The sequence below is a fragment of the Corvus moneduloides genome, chromosome 4 (genome assembly GCF_009650955.1).
Source record: "Corvus moneduloides isolate bCorMon1 chromosome 4, bCorMon1.pri, whole genome shotgun sequence".
NCBI lineage: Eukaryota > Metazoa > Chordata > Aves > Passeriformes > Corvidae > Corvus > Corvus moneduloides.
Genome location: NC_045479.1, coordinates 8,197,705 through 8,220,045, shown reverse-complemented (window position 1 = coordinate 8,220,045; position 22,341 = coordinate 8,197,705). Strand labels below are relative to the sequence as shown.

The 22,341-nt window shown below is 41.1% G+C and overlaps 1 protein-coding gene across 4 annotated transcripts in view; it reads right to left on the bottom strand.

Moving 5' to 3' along the window:
* Nucleotides 1–22,341, bottom strand: part of ATXN10 (ataxin 10) — a 98,952-nt gene that overhangs the window by 63,480 nt on the left and 13,131 nt on the right. For all 4 annotated transcript variants that reach the window (XM_032106480.1, XM_032106482.1, XM_032106483.1 and 1 more), the window contains exons 4-5: nt 9,681–9,777; nt 8,627–8,791 (exon numbers count right to left, since the gene is read on the bottom strand). In XM_032106480.1, coding sequence (XP_031962371.1) covers nt 8,627–8,791; nt 9,681–9,777 — 262 coding nt within the window. The remainder of the gene's footprint in view (nt 1–8,626; nt 8,792–9,680; nt 9,778–22,341) is intronic.

The following is a 22,341-nucleotide window of genomic DNA, read 5'->3' as shown; positions in this document are numbered from 1 at the left end:
AACTGCAACTTTCCTGGAATTAAAAAAATAATTACTTTCCGGAGAGAAGAAGAAGGGGGTGGAGGACATCCTAAACTGTCCGACAGAAAAACACAGTTGCCAGCCCAATGAAAAAAAAAGTTTCTTTACCACACACACACACCAACTAAGCAAAAAGGAGCAGTACTGAAGAGTTCTATCCTTGCCTTTAAATCTGTGCCCACAGGCGAGACTCCTTGCTACAGAAGTACCAGTTTCTCTGTACACATCTTTCCACAAGCCAGGACAAAATAACCAAAGGCAAAAAAATGGGGAGGGGTAGCTCCACATCCTAATCTTTATAGTCATCATTGAGCTGTGGTTTCAAAAAGAAAGTGGATGTTCAGCAAAACTTACTTCAATGCCAAACAGCTGACCACACTCCTAATATCATTTTTCTGAAAGCCAAAAGGCATATTATGTCTCTTATTTTAAAATGGAGGATTTTTGTTCTTTGCTCTTCAGGAATCAGAAATACAACCTGTTTTTCCTGTCCGTATGAGCTGAACTGCCCCATGCACACACTTGGAAAAACTGATGATACAAGCTATACTCTCATCTCTAACGGAGCCACCAAAGTATTTCTAAAATAAACAGCTTTTAGAACACAGGTTACAATAAATTATAATGTAATTTTTTTGTACTACTTTTTCCTAATTATTTTACAAAACACATATTTTTCCAGGTTCAATATTCTAAAATAGATCTCATGTAGGATTGTCTGTTGGTTTCTCTTCTAAATACTGTACCTTCTACACTGTGTGACATACTTTGCTACTGATGAATACAAAACCAGGAGGGAGTGGATGTGGATGTACGTGGAAACACAGAGATACAACTTTTGAAAGGCTCCACAATTTTCCAGAGCCAAAGGCTCTCTCATATTACTGAAAAAATAAAACAGAGTGTTTCTTTGGAACGGCGTGGTAGTTTGTAACAGAGGGCTCTTCAGACCTCGGTAGCAATCACACAGAAATAAAGTAGAAAATACATTTCAGTTACTGAACAGTTATACTCAGTTATATTTCAGCTTTGTTTCCTAAAGGATGGATATGTCCAATTTCCTGACAGCATCCTTTGGTAGGAAGTGGCTGTTGAAACCAAGCAGCACCAGAACAAGAATCAGCTTATGGAACAAGTTTGCTGATGTGTTTAAGATATTTAAACATTAACATATTTAAAGTATTGGAGCAAGTCCAGAGGAGGCCACAAAGTTAGTAACGGGACTGGAGCACTTCCCTTATTGAGACAGAATGACAGAGTTGGGGCTGTTCAGCCTGGAGAAGGTTGTGTGGAAACCTCGCAGCACTTTCCAGTATCTGAAAGGGTTACAGGGAAGCTGGAAAGGGACTTTTCATCAGGAACTGTAGTGATAAGACAAGGGGGAATGGATACAAACTGACAGAGAGTAGGCTTAGATTAGATACAGGGAAGAAATTCCTCCTGGTGAGGGTGGTAAGGCCCTGGCACAGGTTTCCCAGAGAAGCTGTGGCTGCCCCATCCCTGGAAGTGTCCAAGGCCAGGCTGGACAGAGCTTGGAGCAACCCGGGATAGTGGAAGGTGTTCCTGCTCATGGCAGTGATATTGAAATTGGCCAGATGGAAACTTTCTAACACAGTTTGAGTATTAGAAAGCAGGCTTTCTTTATGGCAGCATCGAGCACCCAAGGGGATCCTTCCTCCAACTGAGTGCTCCGAGCATCAGGTGAACAGAATTTTTATCACACACACTGATTACATATTCACGAGCGACTTCCTTGACTTTATTTTACACAGTTGCACCCCTTATTGGAAGTCCTTATATGGTTCTTTGGGGTCTGTCTTCAACATCCAGTGTCCTTTTCAGGTGGCTACTGCTCAACCCCCACTTCTGTGTAAGCACAATATCATTGTTTTGCATAACTTCTGTTTGTCAGCCTTGCAGAGCTGAGATGCCATCCTGCCTGCGTTTTGTATGACTTCTGTTTTGTCTGCTTCTCCAAGGCTACAATGTTCCCTTTAGTTGATAAGAGTACAATGTTATTCTGTTCTGCTATCCTTATCAAGTGAGTAAAATGCTGTTCTGTTCTACTGTCCTTATCACCAGGGAGCTGGAACTGGATGAGCTTTAAGGCCCCTTCCAACCCAAACCATCCTATGATTCATGTTCAACTCAATACATCAACAGTTCAGAATTAAATTTGTGTATCATTAGAGATACTTTGGAAAGATGGAAGATACACAGAAAATAAATTACTGTCACACAAGGCCTTGAAAACCATGATCACCTCTTTGAATAGAAACATAAGATGGAAGAGAGGGATGGAGGAAGCAGACCCAAAAAGATGAAGAAAAACCAGTAACAGTTTAGGAGACAGACCTGCTGCTGTTTAGGAACAGATCAAAAAGAACTAAGTAACACTAAAAGAAAAGGGAAATAAAAGATCACAAGAAGGTGGAAACAACTGAACTGAACTGAGAGGTTTAAAGACTTTCTATGTGCAAAGAAGCATTTTAGAGGCAATGCTAACCCACAACCATGATCATGAGCAGAGCAAATTAGAAGAAACCTGTTCCTGAAAGGGGAAGCCCACATTAAAGAGCAAAATTTCAGGACTAAAGCTAGGACAGGAATGGTCCCTGATGAACCAGGCCAGAGTAGCACATTTTCCACCACAGTTAGGCGGTGTTAATTCCTGAGCTAAAAGCTCAGGCAGTAGCTCACTCTGCAAAGAACAGCATGTTTTCTAGAAGACAACTGCACAGCAAAGAACTGTTGAGGAGATAGGATCAGTTAATTAGGGTATGCCAGAAATCAGATAGATCCAAGAAAGGAAGGAAGCTTGCTTCTGCAGAGTTAGTGTCTTTACAAAGACTTACTCTTTGAAGTACATTTTGTAACATCATACACCTTGCAACTTTGCAAAGCAGCAAGCTCGGGGCACTCTCCACAAGCCCAGCTACAAAGGGCTACCAGCCAGCCAGACAAGTATTTTTAAGAACCCCAGTTGGAGATATATACCATCTGCCTCCTCCTGTCATTGCTCTTGAGAGTCAGACCAGCAGCAGCAACCTCAGATTCGCTCCCTGTATTCAAGATTACAGGACTGCTAGCCTGAAACAAGTTCAGGAGCTTGAATATAAGTACTGAATATAAGTTTAGAGGCAATGTAAAAATACATTGTCTAATATATGTTAATTAATATTATTTCAATATGCCATTCAGCATCTAACATTAAAAATGGCAAAGATAGCAATATGCAAATAATCCTGGAGCTGTTGAGAAGATCAGCCTTCTAAAAGAGAAAGAGAAGGATGCATCAGTTCTTAAATCATTAGAATATTTATTGAATGTGTATATTACTTTCTCCAGCTTCACAGATTTCAGAGATAGAAGCATTTCTGAGGCTGACAAGTAACCACAAGCTTAATGAAATGAGCCTTCAGACCATCTGATCCAGAGAAACATGATCACAGAAAAACTGAACACAAAATTTGACCAGGGCATTCCTTATATAATTGACTTCCTCCTTTATTAACTATTTCTTAGCTCAAAGCATGCCACAAAAATACTTAATAGAATGTGTATCACCCATGAAACACACTTAAATGTGCATCACAGCACTCTCTTTCTTTCAAGTTCTAAGGCAACTTTTTGTTACGTTGTCAATCTACAAACACACTTTAAAACTGCATCAGTGCTTAGTCTCAAAATTCCACTATGCTGATGTGCGAAACAGATCTTCTCTGTTTCAATAACTGCTTAGGAAGTCAATGACTTGGCTTTCCATCACTGATTAGAATCAGAAGTTGCTGAACTTATTTCCCATGACCCACCCTGTTGCAGTGGGGATACTGCAACACGCATATACCAAACCAGGAGTCCTGTGGAAAGGAAATATATATGGACAGACAGATTCTTGATAGCTGTTTCAGAGATGTTTATTTCTCCAGCCGCAAGGCCGGGGCTCTGCCGAGGAACTGTCCCAGTCACGGGACCAAGGGTCCTTCTGCCCGCGCAGGGAACACAAACCAACCAACGGGAACGAGGCTGAGCAGGGACAGGGAAACCCCGTGTCTGTGCCCTCAGGGCCCCTCTCCCAGGGCTACACGGCGGGGGAGGGACCCCAACACCTCACCCGTTTTATTTTAATAAAAGGAGAATGAAAACAACTGGATAAACATAACAAGAACTGTTTCAAAACAAAACAAGCCACCCTCCTGAGTCTTTAAATGTCCAAACAGATTCTGTGGAACATCTTAGGGTTGACAGAAGGGAGACAGAACTCTGAGCATGCTTTGTGGGGAAACTGAGGCAGGAGAGGGTTTAACTTCTTCCCTCTCCCTTTTCATCCCCCACTCGGCATTGGAAAGGGATTTTTGGGGAAACAATTGGCAAAAGCATGGTTTTGTGAGGGAAACCATGGATGAAAAAACGGATTGGGAATACACTGGGGGTAATAGGACATAGGGTAAAAGGGAAAGGTGGGATTAGGAAAGGGAGACTGTAGGGGGGGCTTACAATGGAGATATTGTCTAACATGACTACGATTTTTTGCATATATACTGCCTTTTACAGGAACACCATCAGGCCCAGTGATCTGCGATGCTTGTAACCCTTTTCTACCTCGTATAATTTTGAATTCCACCACCTCTCCATCTCCCAAGCTTGGGATGCATTTTTCAGGGTTATTCTTTTTAATAGCAGTTCTATGCACGAATATGTCTTGCTGGTTGTCACACCTTGTTATAAAACCATAATTTTGCTTAACATTATACCATATTACTATCCCTAAGATCTTAGGTACTATGATCTTTTCCTTTTTCCGAGTGGCTGCTGTTTTCTGTCTCGCTGCATCTTTGCTCTCTCTTTCGGTCGCTCCCATGTTGGAATTGTCAGAGCTGCTGGTGCCTGCGCGCTCTTCCCGGGGTCGCGTTCGGGGCTGCGCGGGCCGGGCCGGGCCGCGCCGCTCAGTTCTCCGTGCGTCGCCTCCTCTGGTCGCAGCTTCGCTGCCGATGCCAGGCGCTGCACCCACGTCTCGGCTGGGCCCCCAAGCAACGACTCCCCCGCGCCCTGCTCCAGCGCGCGTTTCGGCTGGGCGCGGCTCCGTTCTACCGCCGCCGCCGCCCGCGCGCCGCCCCTCTCGGTCGGGCATTCACGGGGCTCGCTCCACCATACGCTGTGCGGAGCCGGGCAGGCACCGCCGGGTCCCGCCGCGCCTCGCTCCGCTGCCGACACTGCGGCTCACTTGGCTCCGCCCGCACGCGGGAACTGCCTTGCTGCTGCTCGCAGAGCACTCGGTGCACGTGGCCTGGGCCGCATGGTCCCTGCGCCAGGCTTCCCTTCGCCAAGACACAGCTGACATTGCTCAACAGTCTCAGTAATTAAATAATATTCACGAAAATATTCTTCCATCGGCATATATTTTGACTCCAATATTAACTGTGTCCAAACGGTTTTCCAAAAGCCCTTGGTAAGAATTAAATCCCAAGAAACATAGAAAAAGTTCTTAAACAACCGTGCCAGGAAGTGTTTCAGTTCTTTTTGAGCTTGAATCAAGCTAAAATTTACAAATTGTTGTTCAAGAATCATTTTAAGTTTAAGATAAACGTCCATATGCGGCTCTGAGAGCCAAGAGTCTTCCCACTGTTCCTCCATAGTTTAGATATGGAATAGCAAAGCAAAACCAAGAAGAGGAATCCAAAGTTTCCAGGGTTTACTCACACAAATCAGTTGCTTAGGGATCGGGGATCGTTCTGCTCACAATTCTCCACCATTATGTTGCAGTAGGGATACTGCAACATACATATACCAAACCAGGAGTCCCGTGGAAAGGAAATATATGTGGACAGACAGATTCTTGATAGCTGTTTCAGAGAGATGTTTATTTCTCCAGCCGCATGGCCGGAGCTCTGCCGAGGAACTGTTCCAGTCACCGGACCAAGGGTCCTTCTGCCCGCGCAGGGAACACAAACCAACCAATGGGAACGAGGCTGAGCAGGGGCAGGGAAACCCGTGTCTGTGCCCTCAGGGCCCCTCTCCCAGGGCTACACGGCGGGGGGAAGGGACCCCCAACACCACCCCTTTCAGGAATCAGAGCCAACACCTCAGATATTCCCTCTTTCCTGACCCAAAATCTTAGTCTTCTACCCAACGTCTTGTGACTTGAGAAGTAGGCAAAAATGACAGGAAAATTCCAGAAAGCTACATCCTGCCTTTGAAGACCCTTCCACTGCTCTAACTGGGAGAGGAGTTTATGGCAGACAGAAGAAGAACTGCAAAAGTTCTGCTACCAACTGCTGCCTCTAAAAAAGAAGCTCTGAGGAACTGCTCAGAACAATCTCAGATTTCCTTGGATAGAAACTGTCTAACAGAACTGCTGTGAAGAGGCAAAAGACTTGTCCCTTCACACTTGGAAGAGGCACCTGGAAAGAGGTTCCTCCTGAAATTTTCCTAAGGACTTTTCCAACTTGAAGATGGAAAACTGGACTCTAAACATGAATATAGGATTATTAACAGAGAAAGAGCTGTCAACTCACCAAAATAAAGACTTCAAAGGTGTGCTTGTATTCTAGTGATGGGTGAGGAATAGAGAACCCAACATGTGCTAGCTAAATGGAGTAGTGAGGACTCCATGGGAGCGGCTACACTTCAGCCAATGGCCTTAAATCCAAATATTTATTCTGGATGTCCTCTCTCTGTCCTAACAATTCATGGCAGCAACTGCAAAAATAGTTTGAGCACCATAGTTGTTTACTTGCAGAATGCATTGGATACTGTCTTAGAGGAACATTAATTTCATAAATTTCAGTGCACAACAGAAGGGAATAAAATAATGAATAGAAGTCTGCCTATGAGCTGAGCTTACGTAGTTATTCAAAGAAAAGAGTTTTAATACCTAAAAGCAGCAACTGACAGCAAGAAAGACCTGCCAAGGGGAAGAAAAAACACACACGTGGCAGCCACCTCGTACTTGTAACATGAAAGCAGATGCTCCAGCTCAGAGACAAGAAGGTAGACAGGAATTAAGTGGTACTTTTAACTTTAAGGTAAAAACATCTTAATTCCAGTCACTTTTGAGTCAGCAGTGAGCATAACCTCCAAGAATAATCTGTATTTCAGTCCAGCCATATAATACCATAAAATGGTTGCTGAGGACTTTTGCCAACTGTGGCACAAGAGACCCAAACCTTTCCAACAGGACATTAGCTCTCTACAAATGCCACAGCTGTGTAAATTCCTTTCAGCAATCCTACTGGGATATACTTCAGTGAGACCTGAAGTACAGCTGCAAATTTTCAGTGTTAGAGTTTGACCCTTTTTCATTTCAAGACTACCCTGGAAAGAGACCATTTCCCACCCACATCAGACATCCATGGCGGAGGTAAGACATTTTCATCATAACATCAACAGAATCCACTTCACACTAGAGAGATCAGGGAAATGGATCCCTCAGCATGTATTTTGATGCTACATTTATTATGCATTTATCTTCAAAACATAAATTTACCATGACGACTTTGGTATCTCAGTCAAAACAAATTTCAACATATCTTCAATACATTAAGAAAATTAAGGATGATTAGGATAATGATCTGAAAAGCAACATTTTACACTTGTTATTGACAGATATCAAAACTAAAGACTCAGTTTGTAATTTCTGAAACAGAAGTCTCTTTGCATGGCCCTAAACTTACAGTTGGCTTTTTGAAAACTACTTACGTCCTAAGCAAATTGCCCTTGTCATTAAAAAAGCCCAGCCACAAATAAATTTCAGATCATTTTTTTCACTACAAAAGCAAACTATAAAGTGACACTTACTTCTCATTCAATCATCTTAAGTCTGGGTGTTAAGACTTTCCAAATAGCTTCTAAAACCCCAACAATTCTTCCTAATTAAATTTTGAATTTAAACATGATCTTTAAAAGAATACTACAAAAACATACAAACAATTTTTTTCCCCTTGGAATAGAGAGTGTAACAATTAGCTGAATGTGCATCCTTGATACGCAGGGCAGCACATTCATCAAAGGCATAACTGACAACAATACTTAGAAGAATAGCCATTAGTAAAAAATATAAAAGCTCAGAGGGATAAAGCCACTGATTAGGTGCTCTTAAAGTATTAAATGAAGATTCACAAACAAAGTCTTCCCTGTTTCGGTATAAAAATAACTGCATGTTGCAGTAGAAAATGGATGCGTTAAAAAAACAAAAAAGGAAAAACCCCAGATTTTATGTCGCACTCACAAACATTAGACATAGAAGTCTTCCTAGCATGACCTGTCTGTAAGACTATTCTGTGCTAACTTTAATAAATCTCCACAAACCAGCACACAAGTATAAATTAGTCTGCATTCTAGAACCCTGTTTCATTAAAAAAAGAAAAACAGACCATGATTTGAAAATTCTTATGTCTTCAACAAAAAAAAGCAGTCTTATTTCATCAACAATCAAGAGTCATTGAAACTATCATGAAAATTATCTCTATACTAAATTACTAATTTCTAATTAGATCTTCATTTACTACTTTGCAGTGTCATAAGTTTAGACATTTTAATACAGTGATTTACACCAGAAAAACACCTAATTAAGAGATGAGGAAAAAGAAAATTTAAAGATACATACGACCACTCAGACTCCAACTGCTCTTTGTAGACTCTCAGGACGTGAAGAGTCACAGCCAAGTTCCCAGGATCCAGCAGTTCTCTCACTCGCTCTGAATTCAGGCAGGTGAACAGGACCATGCAGCAATAGGTGACAATTTTCTCATCGCTGTATGTCAGGCACGTCCTTCAAGAGAAAATATGGAGTTAAGGGCAAGTTAAAACTGGCCGTGGAAAAACACACTAGTGGCACTGAGCTTGCTGAGTTGTCCTTTGCTGTCTTTCAGAGAACCACGAGTTTCTCACTGCCTAAGATGGATAAAAGTCACCTGCATGGAAAAATATCCAACTCATAAATGAAGGTCAAACTTCACAGGAAGTTTACAAAATTATTGCTAAATTGGAACTGCTTTTCTTATCGTAAGGTCTTCCTACATCGGGTGCTAACAAGTGGGCTCCAAAAACCCACTGAGAATGATTATCAAATTGAATGAAAGCGCCTTTGTCACCAGCTCACTATGAAGAATCTGGCTGAACACATCAACAATATTGTCATGTGTCTGCACAAAATAGTCTATGTAATACTTCCTTACACGTATGTCATCAAATCCCCAGGAAGATATTCTGGTGAGGCTAGGAGGGGGACAGAAGGATTAAAAGAGATGAAGATTAAGAAACTTTTGTAGGTTACATTTGATCCACCAGTACTGACAGATCTGCACAGCAGCAACATGAGAAAAGAAAATGCTGTGTTCTCGGAAATGAGTGTAACTACTTGAAAACATGTCTGAAATAAAGCTTATGTTTGAAGCTCATCATTCAAAATAGTTTTCTTCCAGTTTCTGTTAAATTAAATCAATTTACTGTTAGTTTAGAACAAGCAGGTTTTTAAAGGTTCTGACTCCTGCGGTTGACTAACAAAAAACATGTACAGGATATGGTCTCAACCAGCCCATTCTCACCAAAGTTATTTTTCAGAGCTTCACGGTGCTAGCAAAGGCACAACCAGTATGTACAAAAGATTTGAATACAACCACGGAAATGACACTAGAAAAAAAACCCGCATCCATGCTTACAAGAAGAGATCTGGGAAAGCACACTTCCAAATGCTATTCTGGGAATCTCCATTTCCTGCTGCAATGTTTCCAAGAAACTGGAGACTACAACGAAGAGCTGAAAGAAATCCAGAAAATATATTAACAAGAATTCAAAGCAACACTAATGAATTTCACAAAAACTACCTACTTCAATATTCCAGATACACACTGCAGAATCCATCTCCAGGAAGCTTTAGGTTATGTAACTTCACTGCTACTGTACACAAATATTTGCATTTTCTCTTCTAATGCAAATAATTTTACTAAGTCTTTTAGAATTACACCCAAGACTTGTCTGAGTATTACACACTGGCTACTAGTGATTACAAGAACTAATTGACAGGTCCTTGCTCCTCACATTATATTCTAGTTAGCTAGACAAATCATTATAGAATTTTATGATGTGCTCAATATCTTCTACTTTCTATCCCAGAAAAATGAAAGCCAGCTCTCCAAATAGCTCTGCCTCCATTTTTGACAATTTAATATAGCTGATTTCTGCTCTTACTCCAAAGGATTTATTTCAGCCTCCTCTCAACACAGATTTAAAATACAAGAAGATGATATTTCACCACACAAGTTAATATCCTAGAGCAGCCAAAAGGTGTAAATTAATAAAAAACAATAGCATGAACCCAAAGACTTCACAAAATTAAAACACTTTTTTGTCCTTATCAACAGCTCTGAATAGCCTGGCCCTTATTAATAAGTTGGCAAAGAAACCTGAAATTGAATGTTATAATTTAGTGCAACAGATAGTACAAACAACAGCCTAATACACATGGAGGCAGCCGGTACTGCCAGGTTCTGCAAATCTAAAATTAGGTCTCTTGCAAAGGTGCTGTGCTGCTGTGCCAGCTGGCAGCCAGAATTCCTACAGAGAAAATGTATGGGCATATGTCTTCTAGGGAACAAGAAAGCAAGTCTAAAAGGTGGTCACTTGGGCTTAGGGAAAAGTAACTTTTTTTTTGCCATATATATCTCTATATCTATATATCTATTTAAGCCCAAAATATGTATGTATTTTCCATAATGCATCTTGAATCATATTCTCCTCTAGTTCTTAAGATCTCTGTTCTCTCCCCCTGCACATCTGCACTGGTTTATTATTTTCTGCTCATCACCGTGCTTCCGCTTTTCCCACCCATCTGGTTCCCATTCTGCTGACTCAGGAGTTTCTGAAGGACAGCAAGCATGGGCATGCCAGCAGACATTTTATGGAAATACTTCCCTGCTAGAAAAAAATCACAAGGCTGTAAATGCTAGGAACAGGTATTATTTCCCTTGGTGAATTGCTTACTTGTACAGCAGTAAGAAAGGTCTCCCAAAGAGACATCAGGTTGGTTGACTATATTCTAATCTTTCCCTGAAATTTGCTTGACTTTGTTCAGCTATCAATTACACCTTGGTTGTTAAAAATTAGCCTGTCCAAAAAGTTCTACAGACCAAGGAAAAAAGTTCAAGATCTTGTAAAGTTACCATTCTTACTGTAACAAAGAGGAAATGCCATGAACACGTTTACAGTACAGTAATAAATAGCTACGAATTCTCCATTAATCACACAGTAGACTCAATATTTGTGAGAGCAACCAACGCTGCCCTTGTCCAATAGTGATGTCCTGAACAAGCAAGGAAGATACAGGAAAAGGTGACAATTCTATGGATGCACCCATGGAAAAAAACCGGTTTCATCACTAAGTGCTTGTTCTTAACCAGTAAGAGTTAACATTTTCTTTCAATTAGAGGACACAAATCAATATATGGGCAAGTGGATAATCTGTAACACAAAAGCTATTGCATCTATTCCCAACTAAGGAGAGAACGAGGATGTCTTGATAATGCAACATTTTGCCATACAAGTAATCTCACATGATGAGTCTCAGCAATTCATTTCTGTTCATAGAATCACATCTCCTGAGCACCTGAGGCAGCTGAGCAAAGCCCAGTGTCCAGGTCACACACCATATCCAGCCATCACCGATAGAAAGGCATAGATGAAGAGGCACGAACGGTGTGAAAAGCCATCACACCACACCTAGAGTAGCTCATCACAGCACGTTCTCTGAACGACAGCACAGCAGCACCTGTATGGTTGTGTTTAAAAAACCCAAACATCTCCCCCAGAACTCCACAGGGGGTGGCTGTGGAATATACAAATGTCTCGTGCAGTGCTTCTCTCCAAAAATGACTCTAGGTAAAATGTACTAGCCTAGCACCAAGCTACCAAGGGAATTTTGATACAAGCACTGCAAATCTATACTAAGGTATTTGTACTTTAAAAAAGAAACTCCCCAAAAATCCAACTAGAGCCGTTAATTCACAGCGAGGTATGTGTATGTTAAAAAATGCAGACACTACAATAAAAGGGAAGTATTGCATTTTGAACTATGGAAGTCTTCACTTAGCATTCAATTTCCACATTTTTCTTTTTTGTTTTACCTCTATTGGACTTGAATGATGCCACTTATGATTGAAGTATGCTTGGAAATCTGTACAATACAGATACTGCTTTTCTCATCTCTAAGAATTTCTTCATCATAAAATCACAGAACCCTACAATTACTAAGCTTGGAAAAGATCTGTAAGATCATAAAGTCCAACCATCAACCCAGCACCATCATCTTTACCACTAAACCATGTTCTCAAGTACCACATCCACACCTTTTGTGAACACTTCCAGGGATGGTGACTCCACTGCATCCCTGAGCAGCCCGTTCCAATGTTTGCCCACCCTTTCCATGAAGACATTTTCCCTGATATCTAATCTGAATTTCCCCGGCACAATTTGAGGCAATTTCCCTCCACGGCCTTTCCACGTCCTTACAACTAAAGCAAGAAAATGTAGAAGCTGATGAAGACAGACTTCCATTTTGCAATTGAATCATAAGCCATGTGCTTTCTGAAAAGGGGGCAGGGAAAAGGAAAACAAAAAAGAGGGGAAAATAAAACAAAAGACAATTTCACTTTGTAAATGTACAAACCTTCACAAAGCTAAAAATAATTGTCTTAAACAATTCTGTAGCTATCAGCATGCCTAAATTCTACTTCAAAAAAAGGTTACTCAGTATGTGGTCAAGAGGACTATTTTTAACCTGATGGTCAACCACCGTGAAATTGCAAGTACTAAGATGTAACTTCTGATACACAGATTAACCCTGGAGCTGAAAAGATTTCCCCTCACCAAGATTTCAATAGTTCCTGAAAAAGCTGGTATTCTATAGCAAATACACAGACTACATGCTGCTTTCACAACCAGTCTGCAACGTCTTAAGGAGACTTCTCTAGGTTCTACAAAATAACTTCTTTATACAACAGTGCAAAGGGTACAAGCAGAAACACCAACTCTTTACCTAATGAATTCTGGTACCGAAATGTTTGTCTACATGTAAACTGAACATTTCGTCGCTCATGACCACCCATGACAAAGGTGAGGCAGACGATACTCGATGGCCCTGTATGTGGATGCTTTAAATTCACTCACGGCTCCCTTTGTTCCTTTCAGGGCTTTATTTTTACAGAATGACTGAGCCAGGCTCTAGTGCATGCTTTTCACTTAATTATTATATTGACATTATCTCATTTAACAATTACATTGTATGGGCTAAAGGACCACAGCTGCTCATCTGATCCCACCTCCCTGCTCCAGCAAGGCCATCCCAGAGCACACAGCATAAGATTGCATCCAGATGGGTCTGGAATATCTCCAGTGAGGAGACTTCACACCCTCTCTGGACAATCTGTTCAGGGCTCGGGCACTGCCCAGGGAAGAAGTTCTGCCTCATGTCCAGGTGGAACTTCCTGGGCATCAGTTCCTGCCCCTTCCTCTTGTGCCATGGCTGGGCCCCATGGAGCAGAGCCTGATCCCTGCTCGGAGCCCTCCCTGCAGACAGGAACAGACAGGGATGAGGGCCCCTCTTGTGGGGAGAGATAAGATAGAATTTGGTTGCGGGCTGTGGGATGTGCCTGCAGAGGCACATGGCAGTACAAAGGAGCACATGGCGGCACAGAGAAGCTTGTCTCCACCAGACCCTGGGAGGAGGAGGTGGCACACGGCAGACCCCTATGGAGAGGAGCCTGCTGGCAGCTGACAGACGGGTGAACAGCGCGTGATCACCCCATGGAAGGACATTTAGAAAGTGTGTTGCTGATGTGGCAACATGGGATAGGTCATGTAGTGAGGATTGCCATATAAGGAAACACTGTGCCTTAGAAAAGTGTATAAAACCAGCTCATTCCTTTGAATAAACGATTCAGATTCCCTGCTGCTCTGGGTCTGTGACTTAATCGCTACACCCTCTCAGCTGTGTCTCCTCCTGAGGCTGGACAGGCCCAGCTTCCTCAGCCTTTCCTTGTAAGAGATGCTCCAGTCCCCACAAAGACTTCATGTCACACAGTGCCATTTGCAGAATGAGATTGTGTATGAGATGAAAATTAAAATCCCTGGAGTTCTGAGGACAAGACTTTACGCATTAGGATTTAAAATTCAATACCTTGTTTCCTTCTGTTCCGCATGGTTAGAACAGGAGCCCACAAACGTGCTCAACAATCTCTTCAAAAAACCTTGACAGCACATGCAGAGGCTTCAAACAGTCCTAAGAGATGTCCATTCTTTTTATTTGGGTCAGACAACACAGTGATAGTTTTGAGTACAAGCCTCTGCCTTTATTGGAGTTATAAAACAAACAGAGATATAAAATAGATCCAACCAAAGCACATACAAAGCTGTACATCTCTTGTCAGACTGCAAACATAAAGCTTACAAACTTGTATCTCTCTTAATGGTCTAACCAGTAATATGCAGGAAAAACAGAGCTGGAGTGCCCCCTCTGCACTGGAGCAGACACAAAGCCTAACAAGTCCTGGGACCACGTCCCAGGCTCCTGAGAGCCTGCACACTTTTAGAGTTGCCTGCAAGTTTTGCAAATCCAAACTGTGGGCTGTGAGCCATCAGGGAGAGCAGCTCTGGCTGTTTGTAAACAACGGCAGAATGCTTTGTGATAGACTGCCAGTCCTGGAAAAATAAAACCTCCAACTCAGCATAAGGTGTAGACCTCTATTAGTATAAAAACTGAGTTTCCACCACTACCATCCGGTCATTGACTTGTTTCCTTGTGGCTGCAAGTTAAAGCAACTTCCAGTCATAGAGTTATTTGCCTCTTCACCACCATGAATCATACCACAAATACTGATGAAAATGTATTTTCCTTGGAAAACAATCTGTCTAGACTACTGAAATTGAATGTACAATACATATATGGGTTCTGTCATTTAACGTTATTAAAATAGTACTTAGTATTTTATTGCTGTAAATAAAATTAATGTCTAGCTACCTATTATATTTCCACCTTGGTCTTACTGCACTTGCTGCAGTGCAGACTAGTAACCCATTTTTACCATCTGTGGAATACCAAGAATGTTGTGTTTAGTAAGTTTCTGCTCCCCCTCCCCTCCATCTCCTCCACTTCAGAAACAAAGTCGTGCTCTTAATTTTTTTTTCTTTCCCTTCAGAAGTGCCAACTCTAATTTTAACAGAACATTACGTGCACTGATTGGACAACCCTTGTGTTCTTGGAAGATAAATGTCTAGGCAAAATATCAACACTTTGTTCTGACTTAAAAGGAGAATTTGACTTAAAGGCAAGTAAAATTCTTGCCATGCTATTAAAAATGTGGAGTTACAAATAAATTAGAAGGGAGCTGGAAGAAACCATCAGACCACACATCAAACTAGCCTCTGATGCAAATTAAGTTCCAACGAGGTCTCGTAATGGGAGATTCAAGAAAAACTTACTTGTGCATTTACTAGGAAAAGACTCCGTTTGACAGACCTTTGACGAGATCAGGTTCAAGCCAACTCTGATTCGTACAGTGCTAATAAGGCTTATCAAATATAGTATTAGAACCATTTTCTTTATCTCCTGTTATTTTAATTGCATCATTTAATTTTTACAAAGTAAACATAAATGAGGCTTGCGCTCATTTCTTTAACAAATTATCTATTAAAATCTAAAGGCATGTGAAACAGGCCTCCTGTTACATCCCCACAAGTAGCGAAAACACATGCCTGAGATTTCTCTCCTATGTGAAGTAAAACACTTTTAAGTGCTTGCAGACCTGGGAACTGCCTTTATTAGCTTCCTGCACACATTAGGATGTAAAATCTTGTCCTTGAATCAGCCCAAAAGCTGAGCCTAAATCTAATGCAATGTCTCTTTAAAGATCCTGCTGCAGTGAAATGAGCAAGTTTGAAGTACTGGGGAGTCTCAAACTGGGCTTAAACCATGCCAGGAAACCAAGAAAAATAAGGAGGACTTGACCACCCACTATGCATTATTACTGGTGTCTGACTGCGAGACACACTCCTCCTACATGATACCTTGTACAGGTCTGAAAAAAAAAAAAAAGAAGAAAATTATTAACATGCAAAGTACTAACCAAGACTATGAACAAATTTCTCCAATTACTTTTGATAGCATGCTGTTTGATTTAACCCAAAATTTCCACTGAAGTGCTTATATTTTCCCTCAAAAAAGCTGAATCATCTTTTTCTGTAAGTCTGTGGAAAGAGTACCAGACTTCCCCCCACTTCCTTGTACCATTTATATTCTGTATCTGGCTAATAAATGGACCACAGTCCTTTTGGAACACAGAATTACAAGAAACTTACACTTTACTTGCATATCCACATTAATGTACAGCAACAGTTTTATCATCAACCTTTTTTTGGGCATTACCATTTTACCATTTAGCTTTATACCTGTAAAGGCAGCTTACCTCTTCTCATTGCCATGTCTTTTTGTACCACACGTGGTATATACCCAGAGGATGGAAGAAAGGGGAAGAACTTGATGTCTCTCACAAACTTACCTCCACAAATCCCACGTAACTTGGCAATATTCCCTAAAACTCTCAACAAAAGCAAAGGAGAGACACATTTCTCTCCAAGCCCAAAGCTGCTAGCAAAAAAGGATGCTGCAGGATAGGAAATACAAGTCTTGTAGCTTTTGGTCTGGAAAGCCATGGTTAGACAACTCCCGCTTTTCCACCAGAGGAGAGTCTGGAAGCTGTGCCACAGCAGTGATAATCAAACGGTTGAGAGCATGACATGATGAACTCCTACATAATTATAACCACTTGGATTTTTATCCCAATAGGCAACAGATGCCTCCCATTGTTCCCTCTGCCCAGATCTTCCTCTAGCTTCTTTCCATCCCCCTGCCATCTTCACTTTCCCTGGAGGAAAAACTGTAGACCCCTTGGGCCTCTGTGGGAGGCTCTTTAGAAGGGATTCTTCCTCTCAGCACATGTGAAAAAAGTTAAGCTTCTTCTCCCTGCATTAAATTTATGATGCTCTGTCTTTAGGAAGCTCTCTGCAGTTAAAAGGTTTGTTTGCCCCATTCTTCCCACCTTTATCTTGAGATCCTAATGTCCCTGCTGCAAAAAACATGGCAACCATCTTAAATCTAGAGATGTTTCTGCAAGGTTTGATTCACATATATTTGTGTAGAATGGAAACCTGCCTCATTATGAATCTTGCTGACATTATTCACTGGGGTAGTGTAGGGGACACTAAAGAGCAAGCAAGGAAGGAAAGGACTTACAGAACACTGTATTTAGAGATCCACAGAAATACAGGCATTACTGTTCATTTCAAGCCTCAACCAAAGTAACCAGAAACCATTCTAATTAAATAGACATCAGCAAACTCCTATTTCCTTTGTGCTCCAAGTGGATATCAGTCCACATTATAAAACCACTATGCATGCGGCATAAATCAGCAACATCTTGGCAGGCTATGCTAGAAAGCTTCCCAATTGCAGGAGCAGGACAAAAACAAACCAGCTCTACACACTGTCTAGAAGCTGTACCAGCAACAAGACCAGGGGAGCCCACAGGGCAGCCCACTGACCTACTAATTGTTCTGACTTAGGGACATTTCCTCAGGTTACTCTCTCTCCTACAAGGAGCAAAATTATTTAAACTGGCACTGAAACAGTCACTGCCTCTGCCTCCCAGTACAGCAATCAAAACATCTTTCCATGAATGCCATGAGAAGGACAGTTTTGATCATCAATACAAGAAGTATCAAACTGCTGGAAAGCACCAGCTTTTTAATCACTATTTCAAAGTCTGCTTCCAATGCCACCTATGCCATCAGTACCTGACAGGCAAACCTCATTCAGCAGGATCTGGTCTGTAATTCAAATTGTACCTCCACAACTTGCTGCAATAAAACACTTTTATACTCATATATGCACAGGCCATAAAATAATTCAGCACAGCTTAAACAGAGACTATTTACAAGGGCCTGGCCTGACAGGATGAGGGGGAATGGCTTCCCACTGCCAGAAGGCAGGGTTAGATGAGATATTAGGGAGAAATTGTTCCCTGCACAGGTTGCCCAGAGAAGCTGTGGCTGCCTCAGCCCTGGAAGTGTCCAAGGCCAGGCTGGATGGGGCTTGGAGCAACCTGGTATAGTGGAACCATGGCAAGGGGTTGAACAAGATGATCTTTAATGTCCCTTCCAACCCAGGCCATTCTGTGATTCTAAATCAGACCTTTACTGCAGAAGCAACAAGACTCAAGGAGAGAATCAAGCCCACAGTAGGAAAAAAACCCCCACTACCACAAATCACTGCATTCCAACAGTAGAACATTTAGACCAGAGTCAGGAAAAGATTTTAAAATGAGAGGAGAGTCTTCCATGGGACTAGTAAGGGATAAAGACAGCAAACTGGAGCTTACTATATGTGGACACAAGAGCCTACAACTACAGTTGCCTGTAATACTGAAGATCCAAGCCCTGCTGGAAGTTGGAAGCCCCACCCCCTCTTCCATTTTTTTTTTGCCATTAAGATAAGAAAGTGTTGCATTTAAGTAGAATCCCTGGTCCTACAATGGATCCTACAATGCCCTTCTTCAGTGGATTTAAACTCTCTCAAATCCCACTCCACTCCAAGTGTTATAAACTGACAAAAGAAATTAAGGCCTGTGTCAAGTTCCCATATTTATACCAGAAGTCATAGCCAACACTACACAGACACGTCAGGTTGAAAACACTGGTAACACTGGCATTTACTCAAAATCTCAGTTCCTGCTGTTTCACACAAATATACACAAATACCCCACACCTGCAGGGCACAGGGAACTGTGGCTGTACGCACTGCACAAGATCCAAAGTGTGGGACTCCCAGGGAACGGGGAGCTAATCACTGCAGGCAGGGCCAGTACTACATGCACAAGAGCTAAAGAGAAGTCTGTATTTGCGAACTCAGGACAACTCATCAGTCTGAGTGCTCTTGGTCCAGATTTGGCTCTTTTCCTTCTGTAGACAGCTGGAAGCAGTGTAAAGGTTGGCTCCCTATTTTGGAGTTTCTGCAAAAAGGCCAAATCACAAAGCCTTGGAACAATGACCCGAACCAAGACCCAAGCAAATCAGAGTCTTTCCACAGCCTTCAATGAATTTTGGACCAACCTACGAGAACCAAGAGAACATTCTTGCCCACAGCAGGTTGCATCAGGTTGACAGCCTTTGGGAACGTGAAGTTGCACAGCTGGAACCCTTGCTGTAGGTGTTCTGAAGACAGTTCATTAAAAATCTGTGGCAATATTCACCAAAACACAGCAGAGACAGAACAGTTGTACAGTTACTGTTAAACTGCAGTATAGGGCAGGACTGGAGAATCTGTGCATCTGGTAACTTCCCACTGCACAGCAGCAAGTTCTGCCTGTACCTTTAACCTTTAGCCAAGGGACAACTGCCTATTGCTAGAAAACCTCACAATTGCTTCTTACCATAGATATTTCTGGGAGATGCTTGCACTCACTTTTAAGAGGAACTCAGATTCATTAAAAAAAAAAGAAAAAGAAAAAAAGCTAAACACAAAGGAAGAACAACAAAAAAACCAAAAACAACAAAAAACCACCCACCAAACGGTACAAAAGAACAAACCAATTACTTAAAACTTTCCTGTTTGGTAAAGCTGTAAAATGCTCTGAGCTATAATAATTAGGGGATAGCAAAACTCAAAAAAACAGAGGACTTTCTTAAGCTATGGAAACATGAAACCAAAATCCCAATACAAGTGCAACTAGCAGTTTACTCCTACCAGATAGTGTATCAACTGATCGTTAGGGCACACACTCTGCAAATGCTAGAGACCATGAAAATCCCAATATTATTTTTACAGATTGGAAAAACACAAAGGCCAAAAACAACACCAATAACTCAAATAAAAAACTCAAGCTTATGTTTACATAAAAGTTTGATGAGTATAATATATTCGTCACACTCCCACAATTATTCCCCGAAAATACTATAAATATTATTTTGACAATGTAATTATAGTTTTTATTTTAACAGTGGCAGCAAAGTATTGGCACCAATCCCCCATACAGAAATCCTAACAGACAAAGCAAAGATCACACATGGAAACTGGCAACTCTTAAGGTCAGGGCTGTCCTTTATTCCTATGTCTAAAAAAAGTCTGTTTAAGTTAGCAGCTGGTTTATTTAAGCTGTAATACACATGTAGCTTTAATTATGCTAGCTGCAAGCAAAAGGAAACCCCAAATACAAAAATAAATGGGAGTGCAGATTTTTAAATTCTCTTTTTTTCCAAGCAACTGAGGCATGTTCCTTTCATGCTGCTTTTTGGGAATTAACCCCATGGACTGTAGGTCCACTCTCTCTGTGGGAACTGCTTTCTCCCTCTTCCTCTCCCTCAAAAGAAAAGCTAATGTGAACCTAAATTGAGAATGTCACCTATTAAGAGTTCATGATGACTGTATGACAGGTAAAATGATTCATGTTTTATAGCCACTCACTCATTCCACATAGATCAGCAAGTAACATGACTTGTACAAAAAAATCTGCAGCACAGTAATTTACTGTATTTGGTCACAAAACCCCCAAGATCCCCAGCAAAACAGTATGCCTTCTCCTTCACAGATAAATATATGGGGCACTGATGTAGGAAGAGAGGAAAGATTAACTTTTCTTCCTTAATCCTGTTCGTTTAAATTTAGTAGCCATTGTGTATGAGAGTCTCCAGGACACAATTTAGAAATTACCCTTTTTCCAAATCCATATAAACAAGCCTTAGAAAACACTTGTTCAGGCAGTTACAGACCTCTGCTTATATACAATAAAACTTGGCAATGGTTTCCCAAATGCACTGGGTGAGCTCTGCTATGATGTCTGTCTAGCAAAAAGTTACTATGTGTGTTCCATCACATTTCCCAAGCATGCTTTAAAATATTTATTTTTTATATAGAAAACATTAGCAGTAATTTGGAAATGAAACTATTCAGGGCAACATTATTAAAGCCTACAAAAAAGTGAAAGCAAAATGCAATTTTTAAAAGAATAAAACAGAAGAATTAAAAATACTGGACAAGAGATAAAAGGGAAGCACAAAAGATGAGAGTGATTCCTTTGGTCAATATTGGCATTCATTAAAGAACATTTAGGTTCCATAACTGACCACTCTGTTTCTCCTTCCTGTTGATTTAAAAGACCTTGCTGAATGACCAGGCATTTCAAATAATTTCAAGAACAGGTGAAAAGTAGTTAACCTGTAATGCCAGTACATAAGCCTCTAATGCTCAGATTTTCAAACTAAGCCTTAAATGCCCAGATTTTTCTACTCACTGGTTCTGCAAAGGTACCACTCCAATGCATTCCAAAAAGTCCAAGTGTTTACTCCTAGCTCATTTTCCTACTGTCAAAACAGTCTTTTTAAGGGGACTGCTGCCTTCTAGGGAAAGAGAAGAAATAAGGAGATAAATAAATATTGACAAGAAACAGTAAACAGTTAAGGACACATGGCTGCTCATTTAAGAAGGAATACAGGAAAACCAACTCAGTGTGCTAAGCAGGTAGCGTCACCTTCCCCTGCTCTTCTGTACCTTCAAAATTAGCCAGCCTTGATTTTCCACTGTAATTCCAAACTGCCAATCTTTGAGTGCAGAAATGGAAAAGGTCAGAGCAAAGAAACATCTCCTGGTTTTTTTCACTGAGCAAGGATGGAACTGAAAGTTTTGTTTCCCCTACACCCTCTTGAAAAAGTAGAAACCACTTCACTGGTATTTAACCATTTTGCAAAAGTCAGGAAGACTTTTGCAAACACAACAATTTAACCCTGTTTTAGTCATGCTATTCTTCAGAAAAACAAAAACATTTGATTACATATCTCCTTCTGTAAACCTTTGAAAATTACTTTAAATTAACGACTTTTTAGAAGGGAGAAGGTACCCAAGGTAGCTGGTGGAAATTTATTTCCTCTTGCCATTTAATTTCAGGGATCTCTCCTAAAAAAATGTCAACATGATTTTCTAGTACTACATGAGCTCCTACAGCTTATATTCAGTGGCTTTTGAAACCCAGCATGTCTTCACCTTCAAAAGCTTACAAAGAAATCAAGTATCCTTCTTTGCTCAGCTGTGTGATGTTCTTCAGACCTCAGGGGAGCTTTTGTCTTCTTACTTAATCAAAGATGAAATGCTTCCATCCCATTTGGCTTTTGCAAGAAACAATCTCTGGAAGCTATAGATAGGCCTAGGTCCCTTACATCTCATTTTCGAAGCATGTGCACACCCCAATTTTTAAAATCTATTTTTAGTGTCTATGAAGGAGTGAT